This window comes from Tachyglossus aculeatus, chromosome 22 (genome assembly GCF_015852505.1).
Source record: "Tachyglossus aculeatus isolate mTacAcu1 chromosome 22, mTacAcu1.pri, whole genome shotgun sequence".
In the NCBI taxonomy this organism is placed as follows: domain Eukaryota; kingdom Metazoa; phylum Chordata; class Mammalia; order Monotremata; family Tachyglossidae; genus Tachyglossus; species Tachyglossus aculeatus.
In genome coordinates, this window is record NC_052087.1 from 9,163,421 (window position 1) to 9,180,836 (window position 17,416).

Sequence of the window (17,416 nt, forward strand, 5' to 3'; positions counted from 1 at the left end):
GCTCTCACACATGTCTTCTGGAGGATGAAATTCTGCACTGAGACATTTGTCTATTTCACTATCATGTTAACTCATTTAAACCTCGTGCAATTTTAATCACTTTGTTGCTAATGTAATGCACGGACCTCTTCTCTGGCGTGAAAATCAATTCTCCTGCGTGAGCAATTTTCTACTAAATCATTTTGGGGGCTGACGATTGAAGTCTTGAAATAACTGTATTGACAAGATGGATGATGACTATAAGTTTTGAAATTGGATAATGCTCTGTTCATAATACAAAGAAAATGGAGCCACAATAGGCTGGGAATCCAGAGAGAAATTCCAGCCAGGAGCAGAGGAATACTTCATCTCATTTGACTTAAAACTGCAACCAGGGTCTCTGTGCCTTCAACTGTACGTAATTACGTGGGCAGAGAGAAACCGAAATGTAATCACAGCTTGTTCAGAATTTTTTAGCATCTCGTTAAGGAATTGATTAGTCTCTTTTAAAAAGAGAACCTCTTGTTCAGACTGTTTTACCTCAAAGTGATCCCTGCAATGTAAACACTCCTGACTTTTTTTCTTTAGAAACTTATCTGAACAATGTTTGGCAACTTTTAATTGGATCCCCTTATTTCCTAGATCAGATTGAGTGCATGACTAGCTGCCCAATAATAATATTGATAATAATAATAATGATAATAATGACAACAACAACAATAATATTCATTAAGTGCTTTCTATGTGCCAAACACTACATTAAGCACTGGTGTAGATAGGAGATAATCAGGTCAGACATAGTCCCTCTCCCACATGGGGTTCATGGTCTAAGTAGGAGGGAGAACAGGTAATTTAGTCACCATTTTTGGTTGAGGAAACTGAGGCACAGAGAACTTAAAGGACATGTGCAACAAGCAAATGTCAGACAGGATTAGAACCCAGTCCCATGCTTCTTCTCACACTCTGACATGAATTTGCCAAAAGCCACACAAGTCTTTGAAATACAGTTTTCTCTCTTTTTGTTTGTGTATCGGTGGATAGTGCACTGGCACAATTTGGTGGTTGCACTAAAATATTACAATTAAAATATGACAGTCTTTGTATTTAGGGTTTCTTAGGTGTAGGCTGGTAAGTAACCTTGGTTTTCTTCAGAAAACCCACACACATTTCAAGAGGTGATAGAAGGATATTATTCCATCAGCCTAACTGCTTGTCTGTCTCTTTCTGCCTGTTTGTCTATTTATCTATCTATCTGTTAGTCTTTTGGGTTTGAAGATGACACTAATGATGGTGAAATTCTAACCTTAGATGAGACTGATATGCAGCTAATGATCCCTAAGCTATTCAATCAGTCAGTCATTCAGTTGTATTTATTGAGCTCTTACTGTGTGCAGAACACTATACTAAACACTTGGGAGAGTACACTATAACAATAAACAGACATATTCCATGCCTACAGCAAGCTTTACAGTCTAAAAGGGGGAGACATACATTAACATAAATAAATAAATTACACATATGTACATAAGTGCCGTGGGGCTGGGAGGAGGTGATGAATGAAGGGAGCAAGTCAGAGTGATGCAGATGGGAATGAGAAAAGAGGACATGGAGGCTTAGTCAGGGAAGACCTCTTGGAGGAGATGTGGCTTTCAAAAAGCTTTGAAGGGCAGGAAAGTAATTGTCTGTCAGATTTGAGGAGGGAGGGCATTCCAGGATAGAGGTAGGATGTGGAAGAGATAGACGAGATCGAGGTGGAGTGAGTAGGTTAGCATTAGAGGAATGAAGTATACGGGCTGGGTCGGAGTAGGAAAGTAGCGAGGTGAGGTAGGAGGGGGCAAGGTGATGGAGTGCTTTAAATCCAATGGTTAGGAGCTTCTGTTTGTTACAGAAGTTTCTGTTTGATGCAGAATCCCTTGAAGCATTGTCCCTGACTGTGCTGTTGGTATATTTATTAGTGCTCAGAGCCATTTCTGATTCTGCCTCTTGGTATGAAAACCTTCTTTAAGGCTCAGTATCACAACAGCCACCCTAGAACGACTTGTCCGCCACTCAGTTTCCTACCTGCCAGCCACTATGCCTCACTGTCTTGAGGTTGTGCTGCATTGTGTCTTTAAGGTCTCTCGTCAGTTGCCCCTAAACACTTGTGAGAGTTGGTAGACTTGATCCCTACCCACAACAAGCTTACAGTCTAGAGAGAGAGACAGTCATTAATATAATTAAATTACGGATATTTATGTAAGAGCTGTGGGGCTGAGGGAGGGGTGAATAAAAGGAGAAAACCCAAGGGCAAGGAGACACAGACGGAAGTGAGAGAAGAGGAAATGAGGTGGCATATCCAGGTCTTATAAACACCCTGATGACTCCACAGGCTTATTAGATCATTCTGTCGGCCTCTCAAAGGATGCTGCCCTGTTTTGTTTTTGGTTTTGTTTTTTTTTTGCCTTTTTAATGGTATTTATTAAGTGCTTACTATGTGCCAGGCACCATATAAGGAGCTGGTGTATATACAAGCTAATCAAGTAATATAAAGTCCATGTCCCACATGGGGTACACAGTCTTAAGCCCCATTTTACTGATAAGGGAACTGAGGCCCAGAGAAGTAAAGTGACTTGCTCAAAGTCACACAGCAGACAAGTGGAGGATTAGAACCCAGGTCCTTCAGACTGCCAGGCATGTGCTCTATCCATTAGGTCATGCTGCTACTCAGCTTAGTCCATTCATTTTCTCTTGGTCTAGCACTGAGGGGCAGTGTGGCCTATCAGTGTGGAAAGAGCATAGGCCTGGGAGTAGGAGGATCTGGGTTCTACCCCAAACTCTACCATTTACCTGCTGTGTGACCTTGGGCAAGTCATTTAATTTCTCTGTACCTGAGTTTCCTCATCTGTTAGATGGGGATTAAATCCTATATCCTCCTACTTTAACTGTGAGCCCTAGGTGGGACAGGGACTGTGTCCAACCTGATTACATCATATCTACCCCAGTGCTTTGTACTGCTGTACTGTATTGTACTGTACTGCTTTGCAGATTGTAAGTGCTTAACAGGCACTTAAGAGAAGCAGCATGGCCCAAGGGATAGAGCATGGGCCTGAGAGTCAGAGGACCTGCGTTCTAATCTGGGTTCTGCCACTTGTCTGCCTCATGACCTCGGCTAAGTCATTTCACTTCTCTGTGCCTTGGTTACCTTACCTGTCAAGTGAGGATTAAGATTGTGAGCCCCATGGTGGAAATGGATTGTGTTCAAACTGGTTAACCTTGTTTCTGCCTGAGCTCTTAGAACAGCACCTGTCACATAGGAAATGCTTGATAAATACTATTAAAAGCATTAGTATTATTATTGTTATTATTTTCATTATTATTAACATTAATTTCCCCCCACTCCTACTCTCAAGCTGCAGAGAGTAGATGATGAAATCCAGGCACCAGGTCAACTTGAGCCACTTCAAATTCATTTCCTGAGGGCTATGGATTTGCTCTCTCTCCTGCTCACCAACATTACATCTCCTCCCTCATCAAATTCCACTCCTATTGCCCTCATCAATTATTCCAGGCCTTCAACTCCTTCCTGTAGTCAAAAGTGGCCCCACCACCCCCTCAATCACTCATAATGACCTCCAAACCACTTCGTTGACAAAATTGAAACCATCATTCATTCATTCATTCATTCAATCATATTTATTGAGCACTTACTGTGTGCAGAGCACTGTACTAAGTGCTTGGGAAGTTCCCCAAGCTCTCCCACTCATATCTTCAACTCCCTCTCTTCTCTACAACCAATCAAGCAATCAGTTGTACTTACTGAGCAGATGTTGTGTGCAGAGCACTGTACTGAATGCTTCGGAGAGTACAGTAAGGTTGGTAAACATAGGCGCTTACAACTGAATGGATGAGACTGACATTAAAATAAATTAGATAGGGGAAATGTCAGAATATAAGGATATGTTCATAAGTGCTGTGAGGAAGGGGGTAGGGTGAGTAGCATAGTGCTTGAAGGGTAAAGGCCCAAGTGCATAGGTGAAACTGAAGGGAGGGGAGATGAGATGTTAGTCAGGGAAGGCTATATCCCTGATAAGATATTAATAAGATAAGATAAGATATTCATAGGTCTTTGAAGATGGGGAAAGTGGTGGTCTGGGAGGGAGTTCCAGGCAGGAGGGAGGTTATGAGCAGGGATTCAATGGCAAGTGAGAAGAGATCTATGAAAAGTAAGAAGAGGGGTGTTAAAAGAGTGAATGGCGTTGGCTGGGTTAGAATGTGAGAGGAATGAGGATAGGTCTGAAGGAGAGAACTGATGACCTTAAGTCAATCAATAGTATTTATTGAGTGCTTACTGTGTGCAGAACACTGTTCTAAGCATTTGGGGGAGTACAGTAAAGCAGAGTTAGTAGACACATTCCTTACCCTAAAGAGCTTACTGTCTAAAGGGTGAGACAGGTATTATAAATGAATAATTTATAGACATGTACTTAGTGCTGTGGGGGTGAGGGTGGGGTGAATACTTAGTGACATGGGGGTGAGGGCAGGGTGAATACCAAATTCCTTTTTCCCTGTTTGATGGGAGGTGGATAGGCAACCACTGGAATTTTTGTGGAGTGGGGAGATGTAAGTAGAACTTTTTTTAGAAAAAATGATCAAGAAAGCTGAATGAAGCATGGTCTGAAGATGGGAGAGGCTGGAGGCTCAGAGATCAGCAAGCAGGGTGATGCAGTAGTTAAGATGGCACATGATAATGACTTGGGCTGACATGGTGACAGTTGGAAGGAGAAGGGAGGGGTAGATAAATCAATCAATCATATTTATTGAGGACTTACTGCCAGCAGAGCACTATCCTAAACATTTGGGAGAGTAAAGAAAACAAGATAATAGCACATTCCCTGACTACAACGAATTTACAATCTAGAGGGTCAGGCTTATTCTAGAGATGTTTTGAAGGTACAACAGTATCATCCCTGTCATCATTTCCTGCAGTCTTTAGGAGGAGAACATCTGTTCCCTTCCAAAATCCACCACCTTTACTCTCACATCTTTTAAAAGCACTTCCATCCATTTTCTTCCCTCCTTGACCACCATCTTCAACCATTCACTCTCTGATGGACCCTTCATCATCTCCTTCAAACCTGCTCATGTCTCCCTTATACTAGAAAAACCTTATCTGGACTCACCTTCATCCTCCAGCCATGACCCCATTGCCCTGTTCTCCATTCTTACCCAAGTTTTTCAAAGGGTTTGTGTACCCCTACTTCTTCTACCTCCTCTTCTTTGTCTCCCTTCTCTAGCATCTGTAATCTGGTTTCTGCCTCCTTCTCCGAGATCACTGGCTTCTAGTTAATCCTCTTGATTTTCTCTCCTACTTTCATCAGTTTTCTTACGTATTCTCTCATTTATTCTGCGTACTTACCATGTGCAGAGCACTGTACTAAGTGCTTAGGAGAGTACAATATAATAATAGACACAATAAAGCGACCCATTCTCTGCCCACAACGAGCTTATGTACTAAGTATGAGACTGTTATACTACCCTGTCATCTTGTGTTCTGCATTTCTCTCCATCTGAAATATTCACTGTGCCTTGCTCTCATCTCTCCCGTGACAATAAGCTTTACAGATATTAGCCCTGCTGTAGTAAGCCTCTCCAAAATTTATATATCATTATCCTTCAAAAATCACACCACTGACAATGATGAATACGTGGACCAGGAAGATAAAGGATATTTTAAATAGAAGAATTGAGAAAATGTCAGTATATTGAGCCAATCCAAAATGAAATTTAACTTTAAACCGAAACTTTTTTTTCCTCATTTGTGAGGCTACAATGCTTTATAACCACCACCGTATTGGAAATTTAGAAAATTAACCTACCAAGAAATTTAATTTAAATTTCTTCAATATAATTTAGCTTTATGCTAAAAGAGATTCTGTACATATAAATGCTATTCAACATGGTGGCCAAATCACTAGTTTTATGAGAGAGATTTATCATTGCAAAATGTCAAGGGAATCCTTATAAACAACTTTTTTATCTTGTAAAGCTATTATTTTTCTGAAATAAAATATAATTTATAACATCCAGATGAGTATTATGTCCTTGATGGGCACAGCCTAAGAGTACAAAGCTTTTGTATTTTGGACAGTGCCTATCAATTTTCCCAGGATATGAAATTCTTTCAGGCTCTAGTGGCATGTAGAAACAAAAATCAAATGAATTCTACAATAAAAAAGAATCATTTCGGGACTTATTTTGTGCTGGGATTTTTTGAGACCCAGGTCTGGGGCTCTTCTGGATCTCTGAGGTCTTTATGCAGTCTTAGAGACACACAGTAAAACATTTGACATAATGGGAAGACCTCAGGACTGAGAGTCAGGAGAGCTGGGATTAGAACCAAATGTCTGGATTTTAATCCTGACTCTCCTACTTGCCTGCTGTGTGACTTTGGGCAAGATATTTACCATCTCTGTGTCTCAGTTTACTCTTCTGTAAAATGGGGGTTCCATCCCTGTTCTCCCTCCTGCTTAGACTGTGAGCTCCATGAGGGATAGGGACTGTTTCTGAGAGTGCAGCCTGGAGTAAGCGCTTAACAAATATCACAATTATTATTGTTACTGATTCTTCTGTGAAATGGGGATAAGAGTGTGAGCTCCATGTCAGGATCTTTGTCCAACATGATTAATTTGTATCTACTCCAGCCCTGAAAACAGTGCATGGCATAGAGTAAGTGCTTAATAGGTACCATAATTGTTATTATTATTATTCCTATTACTATTATTATTAATTATTTTAGTATCAGATTGACTTTATTCCCAGGGGTTAATACAATGCTTAGCATTAACTGTTCAATGAGAAGCAGCTTGGCCTAGTGGATAAAGAACAAGCATGGGAGTCAGAAGGACCTGGATTCTAATCCAAACTCTGCCACTTGTCTGCTGTATGACCTTGGGCCATTCACTTCACTTCCTGGTGCCTCAGCTATTTCATCTATAAAACAGGGATTAAGACTGTGAGCTCCAAGTGGGACATCGACTGTGTCCAACCTGATTATTTTTTAACTACCGGAGCAGTTAGTACAGTGCCTGGCACTTAATAAGCACTTAGCAAATACTGAGCTCTTTGTGGGCAGGGATTGTCTCATTATTGCTGTATTGTACTTTCCAAGTGCTTAGTGTCATGCTCTGCACAGAGTAAGCGCTCAGTAAATATGATTGAATGGAACACCATAAAAAATACCACAATTATAAAAGGGTAACCACTTTAAACTTTCCTAAATCATTAAAAGGAACTCATCACACTTAAATAACTTAATTTCCCTTCAGCTAAGAGTGAAGTAGAGGAGTTTCCCCGTCGGCCTCCTTTTTATCCAATCAATCGATCCTATTTTTGTGTATCTACCTACTGTACCTCAGTCTAATTTCTCTCTCCAAAGACTCCTTGAATACATGCTCCCTCCTTCCTGGAACTCCCTCCTACTTCACATCTGACCCCCTCCACTCTCAAAGCCCCACTGAAATCATATCTCCTCCAGAAAGCCATCCTAGACTAACCTCTCATTTCTCCCCTCTATAATAATAATAATGATATTTGTTAAGTGTTTACTGTATGCCAAGCACTGTTCTAAGCACTGGGGTGGATACAGGGTAATCAAGTTGTCCCACGTGGGGCTCACACTTTTTATCCCCATTTTACAGATGAGGTAACTGAGGCACAGAGAAGTTAAGTCACACAGTAGTTGTCAGCCCAAGGTCACACAGCAGACAACTAGCAGAGCCAGGATTAGAACTCACGACCCCTGACTACCAATCCCGTGCTTTTTCCACTAAGACATGCTGCTTGTCTATCCTCCCTCCCTTCTGTATCACCATGGACTGTATCCCTAAGCATTTTGAAATTCACTCCACCCACACTTCCACGGCATGTTATATACACATCCTTCTAGTCTTTTGCTTTCTCTACCTGGAATTTCCTTTAATGGCTGTCCCCTGCATTAGTTTATCATCTTGAGCAGGGACTGGATTGTGTCTATCAACTACACTGTACTCCCCCCAGCACTTAGTACAGTGCTCTGCACATAGTAAGCACTCACAAAGTACTATTGATTGATTGATGGATTGAGAGCTTGAAAGGTCTATGCATTTGTTCTCCCTGAGTACCAGTGCTTTCCATCATGCAAGTGATCAAAAATTGGGGCATTTGTTAGGCACTTACTATGCGCCAGGCACTGTACTAAGCACTTGGGTGGATACAAGCAAATTGGGTTGGACACAGTTCCTGTCTCACATGGGACTCAGAGTCTTAATCCCCATTGTACAGACGAGGTACCTGAGGCCCAGAGAAGTGAAGTGACTTGCCCAAGGTCACACTGCAGACAAGTGGCAGAACTGGGATTAGAACCCAGGTCCTTCTGACTCCCATGCCCATGCTCTAGCCACAAGGCAATACTATTTCTTCCTGGACACTTTGCTTCTTCCTACTAACAAAAAGTAATAGTGATGAAGGAGTCTCTTCTCAGAAATAACAGTTAAGCCTCCCTCCAACTGAGATGAGATCAATTGATTAAATCAGAATCAAATGAATGATGATGATGATGGCATTTTTATTGAGCACTTACTATGTGCAAAGCACTGTTCTAAGGGCTGGGGAGGTTACAAGGTGATGAGGTTGTCCCACGAGGGGCTCACAGTCTTCATCCCCATTTTACAGATAAGGTAACAGACACGGAGCAGTGAAGTGACTTGCTCAAAGTCACACAGCTGACTATTGGTGGAGCCAGGATTTGAACCCATGACCTCTGACTCCAAAGCCCATGCTCTTTCCACTGAGCCATGCTGCTTCTTCATATATATCATTCATTCTTCTGAATAATCAAACTGTTTTAATTTTTTATGGTTTTTGTTAAGCATTTATATGTGTCAAATACCATCCTAAGTGCTGGGGTAGGTACAAGTTAATTAGGTGGACACAGTCCCTGTCCCACATGAGGCTCAAAGACTAAGTAGGAGTGGGAATAGGAGAACTGATGCACAGAGAATTTAAGCGACTTGTCCATGGTCACACAGCAAGCATTTTAAAGAGCCAGGATTGGAACCCAGGTCCTCTGACTCCCAGGCCTGTATTCTTTCCACTAGACTATGCTGCTTTTGGTTTAGCAATGGACTGTCTCTGCTTTAATTATTGGTTGGTCATTTTTTGTTTCTATATGCAAGTCTGAATTAATGACATTAAAATAAAGGAAGTAGAGGGTTTCCTGGAAAAGTTGTGACTAGTGGTGGAATGTGTAGCTATCTAGGTTCTGGCTATTCAGGTAGTATCTGTTGTTGAGATTCTATTTTCATAGGTGACTGAAAATGCAAACTGTGTCTCTTCTTCCATAGCTTCATGTCAATGGAGTTTGAGGTGGTAGGGAATAGAATGAGGAGCATTATAATAATAAGTTTTTTATTTGTTTGGTTTTGTGGTATTTGTTGAGCACTTTTATGTGCCAGGCACTGTACCAAATGTTAGGGTAGATATAATATACTTAGGTGGAACACTGTCACTGTTCCACAAAGGGCTCAATATTTTTTAATATCCATTTTTCAGATGAGGTAACTGAGACCCAATGAAGTGACTTGCCTAAGGTCACTCAGCGGACAAGTGGTGGAGCTTGGATTAGAACTCAGGTTAGAACCCAGGTCCTCTAACTACCAGGCTCTTTCCACTAGGCAACACTACTTCTTTAATTAGTTGCAGACTTTAATTGTTAAGATGGCCAGTATTTATTCTAAGTAATACCAGCTGAGGTTCCAAGTTACACAAAGGATGAAGAGTGTAGCATCCAGCTTTGCAAAGTCCAGAGAGAAATAGAAAACCCATTCCTAACTTGCTCTGCTGAAAGTGAACACTTTGTCACCTTCCAAATGTTCTCTCTAAATTAAAAAACAAAAAGCAAAACTTTGGCCTGTTTAAGGAAGAGCCAGAGCAGCTGAAAAAGGTCTTTTTGCCTCATGTCAAACTCAGTTGTCTTGTTTTTCAAGAAAGAGGTAGAATGACATTTTCAGAGAGAACCAAAAATATATCTTAAATGTATTCCACTTTTCTTCCAGGAAAGGGTTTTGACTAGCTTCAAAGATTTAGAGTTGATCCAGGTTTAAAAGACCTTTTAGTAGATTGACATAAAACAAAGGGCAAAGGAGGCAATGTCTCTTCCTCCTCTAACCTTCCTCTTGAAGATCCAATCATGTTCATGTTGGTGTTTGTCTCTTCTTGACAGGGCTAGCATTGTGCAGAAGCGCATAATTTATTTCCAAGATGAAGGGTCTCTCACCAAGAAACTCTGCGAGCAAGGTAAGAACTGGGACTTTTCTAATAAGTTCGCTTGTTCCAATATGCTAAAGAAATCCCATGTGCTGGGCATCTCCTGGGCAAATATAGATAAGCATTAAACTATTGTGGACTGCTCACTGCCATCAGGTTCCATTCAAATACCACTCTCTGTTCAGGTACTTGGGGCTATGGCCTTTGGGCTAAAGATTTATTCATCCCCACTCTTTTCTCTTCTAGCCACTTTGGGTGGAGAAGAATAGGTATCTGGTCTGCTATTGGAGACAGGTTTGTTTTGGACATGCACACACACACACACACACAATAATAATGATGATAATATTTGTTAAGTGCTTATTATGTGCCAAGCAATGTACTAAGCACTGGGGTAGATACAAGATAATCAGGTCCCATATGGAGCAGCATGGCTCAATGGAAAGAACATGGGCTTTGGAGTCAGACATCATGGGTTCAAATCCCTACTCCGCCAACTGTCAGCTGTGTGACTTTGGGCAAGTCACTTAACTTCTCTGTGCCTCAGTTACCTCATCTGTAAAATGGGGATTAAAATTGTGTGAGCCCCTCATGGGACAATCTGATCACCTTGTAACCTCTCCAGTGCTTAGGACAGTGCTTGGCACTGTAAATAGGAGGGAGAACAGATATTGAATCTCCACTTTGCAAATGAGGGAACTGAGGACAGAGACCTTAAGTGACTTGCCCAAAGTGACACTGTAAGTGGAAGAGACAGGATTAGAACCCAGGTCCTCTGAATCCCAGACCCCTGCTCTTTCCACTGGGAGACACTGCTTCTCTACCACTTAAATAACCTCAATAACAGTGACTTCAAGCCTCAAACTTGAAAACTGGAGGTAATTTTGTAAGTTCACATTTTCAACTAGATGCGGGTGCCTTAAGGTTCATATCAGGTGAAGAGAGCCCTTTTGGATTTCTCTTTTTGTTTTCCCCAATTTCACATTGCTTGCTGTAGCTTGAAGGCCATCTCCACAGTGGATTCATTAAAATGTCACTAACAGGTGGCCAGAGCTGAATTTTTTGCTCCCTAAATCCTCCAACTTGTAACTGGTGAATATGATGTCGGTGGAAGAATTGCCTGCAGGCACACCTGTGGAAAACAAAGTGAAAAGGTCGATGTCATTTGACAGTGGTGCATTTGCATATGGCCAGAAAGGTCACTAGCACAGCAATGGGCTGGTGGGGCTTCAGAGAAGACAAGTGTCAGTCTCCAGGAAGCAGGGTGACAGGAAGGTGGCTAAGCTAGCTCTCCCTGCAGAGTCCTGAAAACCTGACACTCCCCTGAGACTGGGAGAAACCCTCTGAAAATCTAGAAAATCCTTGATCTTTAGTGTCTTTTCCATCGAATGAATATTGATGACTGCTGACTTGTTTTGATGTCCTTCTCACCGCCTATAGACTGTGAGCCCGTTGTTGGGTAGGAATTGTCTCTGTTGCTGAATTGTACTTCCCAATTGTACACACAGTAAGTGCTCAATAAATGTGATTGAATGAATGAATGAATCACTGAAGACACTCATAGGGCAATATTCAACAATATCATTCCTAGGCAGTTTAATGTAGCTTGGTCCAGGAACCTAAGTGGAATCCACGGACCTAAGTGGAACCAATTGCTTCTCTGTGAAGTCCTTGAGTTCCAAGATAAATAATAATAATAATAATAATAATGATGATGATGATGGTATTTGTTAAGCACTTACTATGTGCCAAGCACTGTTCTAATCACTGACACTGTTCTAAGCGCTTACAGTCCCTGAGGAGAGACACTCCTAGCCTATCCAGAGACTATTTGTTAAGAACTTACTCTGCACCAAGCACTGTGATAAATACTGGTGCAGATACAAGATACTAAATTCAGATACTGTGAGGCCGTTGTTGGGTAGGGACCGTCTCTATATGTTGCCGATTTGTACTTCCCAAGTGCTTAGTCCAGTGCTCTGCATACAGTAAGCACTCAATAAATACAATTGAATGAATGAATACAGTCCCTTTCACACATGGGACTCATAGTTTTAAGGGGAGGGAGAACCAATATTAAATCCCCACTTTACAGATGAGGAAGTCGAAGAAGTTCAGAGAAGTTAAGTGACTTGACCAAGTTCACACCACAGGGCAAGTAGAAGAGAGGAATTTGAAGCCAGGTCTTCTTGACATCCAGGCTAGTGCTCTTTCCAACAGGCCACACTGTTTCCAGTAAAGGTGGACTAGCAATGAGCCCCTCCTTAATTCTGATAAAGACTTTGCTCTTGACTGTCAAGGAAGTTTTTATCAGTGGGGATTTTATAACATTTGGGAATAAAGCGGCAATCTACATGTCTGCTTATTATTATATTGTACTCTACCAGACATTTAATACAGTGCTCTGCCAAAGTAAATGTTCAATAAATACGATTGAATGAATGAATAAAAATAACCTTAGGCTATTGAAGAGGCCAAATTCACTGAAGAAGAAAATGATCAAAGCAAATTAAATTGAGAGACATTTTATTCACTGGGAAAGAGAGTGGAATAAGAAAAGCAGCAAACGACGAAGCCAGGAGTTGGAAAGTCAGCAGCGGGGTGAGAAAATTGGTCAGTGTGAGCTGGATCTGAATTGTACTTTCCAAGTGCTTAGTACAGTACTCTGCACACAGTAAGTGCTCAATAAAGACGATTGAATGAATGAATTAGTTCTTTTCCCTGTTACTCAAAGACAGTTCGATAGAGGAGTTTGATAGAGTGCTCAGTCTGCAATGGACCTGGTGCATAGGCTGAATGGAAAAAAAAAAAAACTGCTGTTGAGTCTTGTTGTTAACTAGAAATATGCCTCTGTTGTAGATGCAAGTTTTGATGGAGTGACCGACAAACCCATTCTAGATTGCTGTGCCTGTGGGACTGCTAAGTACAGACTGACATTTTATGGAAATTGGTCCGAGAAAACACACCCAAAAGACTACCCAAGTGAGTATTTCTCTTGAACAATCATACTGGTTCGGTTGAATCGTACACTCCCAAGTGCTTAGTATAGTGCTCTGCACACAGTAACTGCTCAATAAATAGCCATGATTGATTGATTTATGAAATCAAGGTTTTATAGTAATCCTTCTCTAATGTCCACAGGGGCATCATTATAAGAGCTTATAGCAGGTTTGCAGTTTGCTCTTGAATGACTCCCACAGTGAATGAGAAGCTTTTGGGAAACCTTTCTTGTTTGGATTTTGGGTTTTTTTCCCATTAAAACATAGGTTTATGATCCACCTCTCCTCTGATTGGTTCCCCCAGGCAGCATCTGAGTGATGGGCAAATAAACATGTTGAGAGCTTGCCATGCCTAGGCTGGATCTGGTTGGTGGAAAATCTTCTGGTTGAGTCCCTGTGGCAGTGATGCATATCCTGGGGAATCTGAACACAGGAGGATGAATATTGCCCACCCAATGTTTGGCAGCAGGCACCATTTCCAAGGTCTCTTGATTACCAGTCCCATGATCTTTAATAATAATAATTATGGTACTTATTCAGCGCTTACTATTCCTTCAGTCGTATTTATTGAGCGCTTACTGTGTGCAGAGCATTGTGCCAGGCACTATACTAAGTGCCGAGGTAAATTCAAGCACATTGGGTGGGACACAGTCCCTGTCCCACATGGGGCTCACAGTCTTAATCCCCATTTTACAGATGAGGGAACTGAGACACAGAGAAGTGAAGTGACTTGCCCAAGGTCCCTCAGCAGATAAGTGGCGGAGCTGGGATTAGAACCCAGGTCCTTCTGACTCCCAGGCCCATGCTCTAGCAACTAGGAAACACTGCTTCTCCTCTCTCCTGCCTCCAATTCCCTCCTCCTTCATATTCGACAGACCACAACTCTCCCCATTGAAGTCCTCCCAAAATCACATCTCTTCTGAGAAGCCTTCCCTGACTAACCTCTTATTTCCCTACTGCATTCACCCTCCCTTCTGTGCCATTTGTTAAGCACTTATTATGTGCCAAGCACTGTGCTAAGTGCTGGGGCAGATGCAAGATAGTAAATTCAGTTACTGTCTCTTTCACACATGGGTCTTATAGTTTTAAGCCGAGGGAGAACTATATTGTCTGCTCAGCTCCTTGAGGGCAGGCACCAGATCGTGTACTTGTTCTCTCCCAAGAACTTAGTACAGGATTCTGCACATAGTAAGCAATCAATAAATGCCATTGATTGATTATTGATTAATTTCTCAGTAGTGCAGGTGTCCAGACTCTGGTTTTCCAAGGAGCACTAGTTTAGGGCTGGGCTGAGGGTTCACTCTGATTCTTATCTCAGAAAAAAATGATTCTCAGAGAATAGTTTTGTGTCCTACGCCCAGCTGTGTGACTTCGGGCTAGCCACTCAACCTCTCTGGGTCTGTTACCTCATCTATAAATTGGGGGTAACAATATCTGCCTCTTCCTGCTTCTCAGGGAAGTTGTGGGGCTTGACATGAGACTACTGATGTGAAAGCAACTTGGTCAAATAAAACAACTTGACAAACTCAAGGTCTTATTCTGGAAACAACAAATTTACTAAAGGGAGCCCTCTCTGTTTCTCACAGTGGGGCTGCTTGCCTCAGTTCTTTACATTTGCCGCATTTTTTAATTCATTTGAGTTTTCCTTCACATCTACCAGAGAAGCAGTGTGAGTCCATACTGATAGAATGCAGGCCTAGGAGTCAGAAGGATCTGGGTACTAATCCCTGCTCTGCCACTTGTCTGCTGCATGACCTTGGGCAAGTCACTTCACTTCTCTGGGCCTCAGTTACCTCATCTGGAAAATGGGGATTAAGACTGGGATCCCCATGTGGGACATGGGCTGTCCCTAACCAGATTAGTGCACATCTAATCCAGTGGTTAGTACAGTGCCTGGCACATAGCAAGCGCTTAACAAATACCATTAAAAAAAACCCCAAAATCTACGAAAGTTGGATCCATTTTAGAGACTAAAACCCGAAAACCGAGAAACACAAAAGATTTTTTTGTATCCAGTGACTTATATGAGGATATGTTTCCAAAGAGAGCTGATACCAGCTGCTCTAAATAAAAACATCATCATGCAGGTATTTTTTTAGAGGCCTTAGGGTCGAGTCTTATTTTTATTTTGATATCCTAGATAAGAAGTAAAGCAGATGGGGTTTTGGAATGGCATCCAGAGACTTGTGTGTCCTTCTACTGAAATGCCTCTCTTGGCCTGACTTCTTGCCAGAAATAGCTTGGAATGATAGGGTCAGAGTTGGATCAGGGGTCAGAGTTTTTCATCACGGTCCAACAAACCTGTGTAGTTCGTTTGGGATCAAGGCTGAGGCTCTCGTCTCTCAGTATCTTCTAACCCAGCTCCAGGAGCCATTCTTTGCTTGGTTTACTGAGGCATCCATATACCCAGTTCCTCTTCTTCTTCTTCTTTCCCTGTTGATGCAGCAGAAAAGCATCGTGGCTTAGTCAATACAGTACTGCCCTAGGAGTCAGCAGATCATGGGTTCTAATCCCGGCTCTGCCACTTATCTGCTGGGTGACCCTGGGCAAGTCACCTTACTTCTCTGTGCCTCAGTTCCCTCATCTGTAAAATGGGGATTGAGGCTGAGCGCTCCAGGTGGGACAGGGACTGTGTCCAACCAAATCCAAACCTTCAGAGCAGGATGGGGTAAGGATAAAAGATGTGAAATAATCTTCCCCAGAGTTTTAAAAGCAGGCAGATGCCCTCTGTTTGAGCTGAAGTAGAGATGATCCTGCCTCAGAGGGTGGAGAATGGACCTAATGACCTCTGGAAGATTCTGCAAGAAATTCCTCTGAAAACCCTCTATCATTGTTTTTATAGATTTAACTTCCATGTTTTATAATATTACTTCACACTAAAGCCCCATCAACAGGTGGTAAAATAACCTTTTCGTTGGCAAACTGCCTGTTGTTTATTCTTTATCAGAAGCTGGCTTAAAAGAGCTTAGAGTTCCTGGACCATAAAGTTCTCATTTTTCCATAAAAAATATGTCCTGTTACGAAGAGATTTGGGAGAGAAAGGTTAGTTTCATTAGCCATTTACCCTTGTCTAAAATGATATCCCTGAGATGGTGCAGTGGACCATTCAGAGTTAGAAGGTCCCAAAAGAAGACTAGGAAGTGCTGAACCAGAAAAAAATGAGAGAGAGTAACAGCATCACAAGCTGACTGGCCATGGTTTAAAACATCTCAGGCCAGGTTTCAATTGTTCTATAATATTTGCATTGCCCAACCTAATTATCAAAGTAGTAACCCACTTGGTGCCAGAAGAGATGTCAACCATGGATTAGTGAGTGAAGAAAATATGTGGAACCACTAAAGCATTTGTGATTTAAACGGATGGGGAATTCTGCTCTAATTAATTCATTCAATCACATTTATTGAGCGCTTACTGTGAGCAGAGCACTGTACTAAGCGCTTGAATACCAGTCAGTGAATCAATCACAATTACTGAGCGCTTACTGTGTGCAGAGCACTGTGCTAAGAGCTTGGGAGAATGCAGTGTAACAATAAACAGACACATTTCCTGCCCACAATGAACTTATCATCTAGGGTCTACAGTCTAATGTGGCCAGCTATCCCCAAATGATTGGGATTGACCATATAATAATAACTGTGGTATTTGTTAAGCACTTACTATGTGTCAGGCCCTGTTCTAAGCACTAGAGTAGTTATATAGTTATCAGGTTGGACACAGTCCATGTCCCACATGGGGCCCACAGTCTTAATCCCCATTTTACAGATGAGGAAACTGAGGCACAGAGAAGCGAAGTGACTTGCCCAAGGCCACACAGCTGACAACTGGCAGAGCTGGGATTTTGAGTCAGGGTTTTGTCAATACCCAAAGAGCCTAAGCCCTTCGGGGTGTTGGGAGGTAATCTCAGCTGTGGATTCATATATGGATCAGTGATGGAAGTGGCATGGCAGCAGGGGAGAGGAAGAGGGGGAGGAAAGCAAAACTGCTTAACTACCACCTCCTGCTCCTGTTGAGTGGCCGCAGTGGCTGCTACTATCACCAAGGCCGTGCTACTGTGCTTTTTCTAGCTATGTAAGTTGGCTGTGGGCAGGGAATGTGTCTACCCACTCTGTCATATTGTTCTCTCACAAGTTCTTAGTACAGTGCTGTGTACGCAGAAA

At 42.0% G+C, this 17,416-nt stretch overlaps 1 protein-coding gene across 1 annotated transcript in view; it reads left to right on the top strand.

Moving 5' to 3' along the window:
* SPON1 (spondin 1) overlaps positions 1-17,416 on the top strand; it is a 373,683-nt gene that overhangs the window by 114,055 nt on the left and 242,212 nt on the right. The window contains exons 4-5 of the mRNA XM_038765001.1: positions 10,217-10,290; positions 13,120-13,242. Of these exons, the coding sequence (XP_038620929.1) occupies positions 10,217-10,290; positions 13,120-13,242 (197 nt within the window). The remainder of the gene's footprint in view (positions 1-10,216; positions 10,291-13,119; positions 13,243-17,416) is intronic.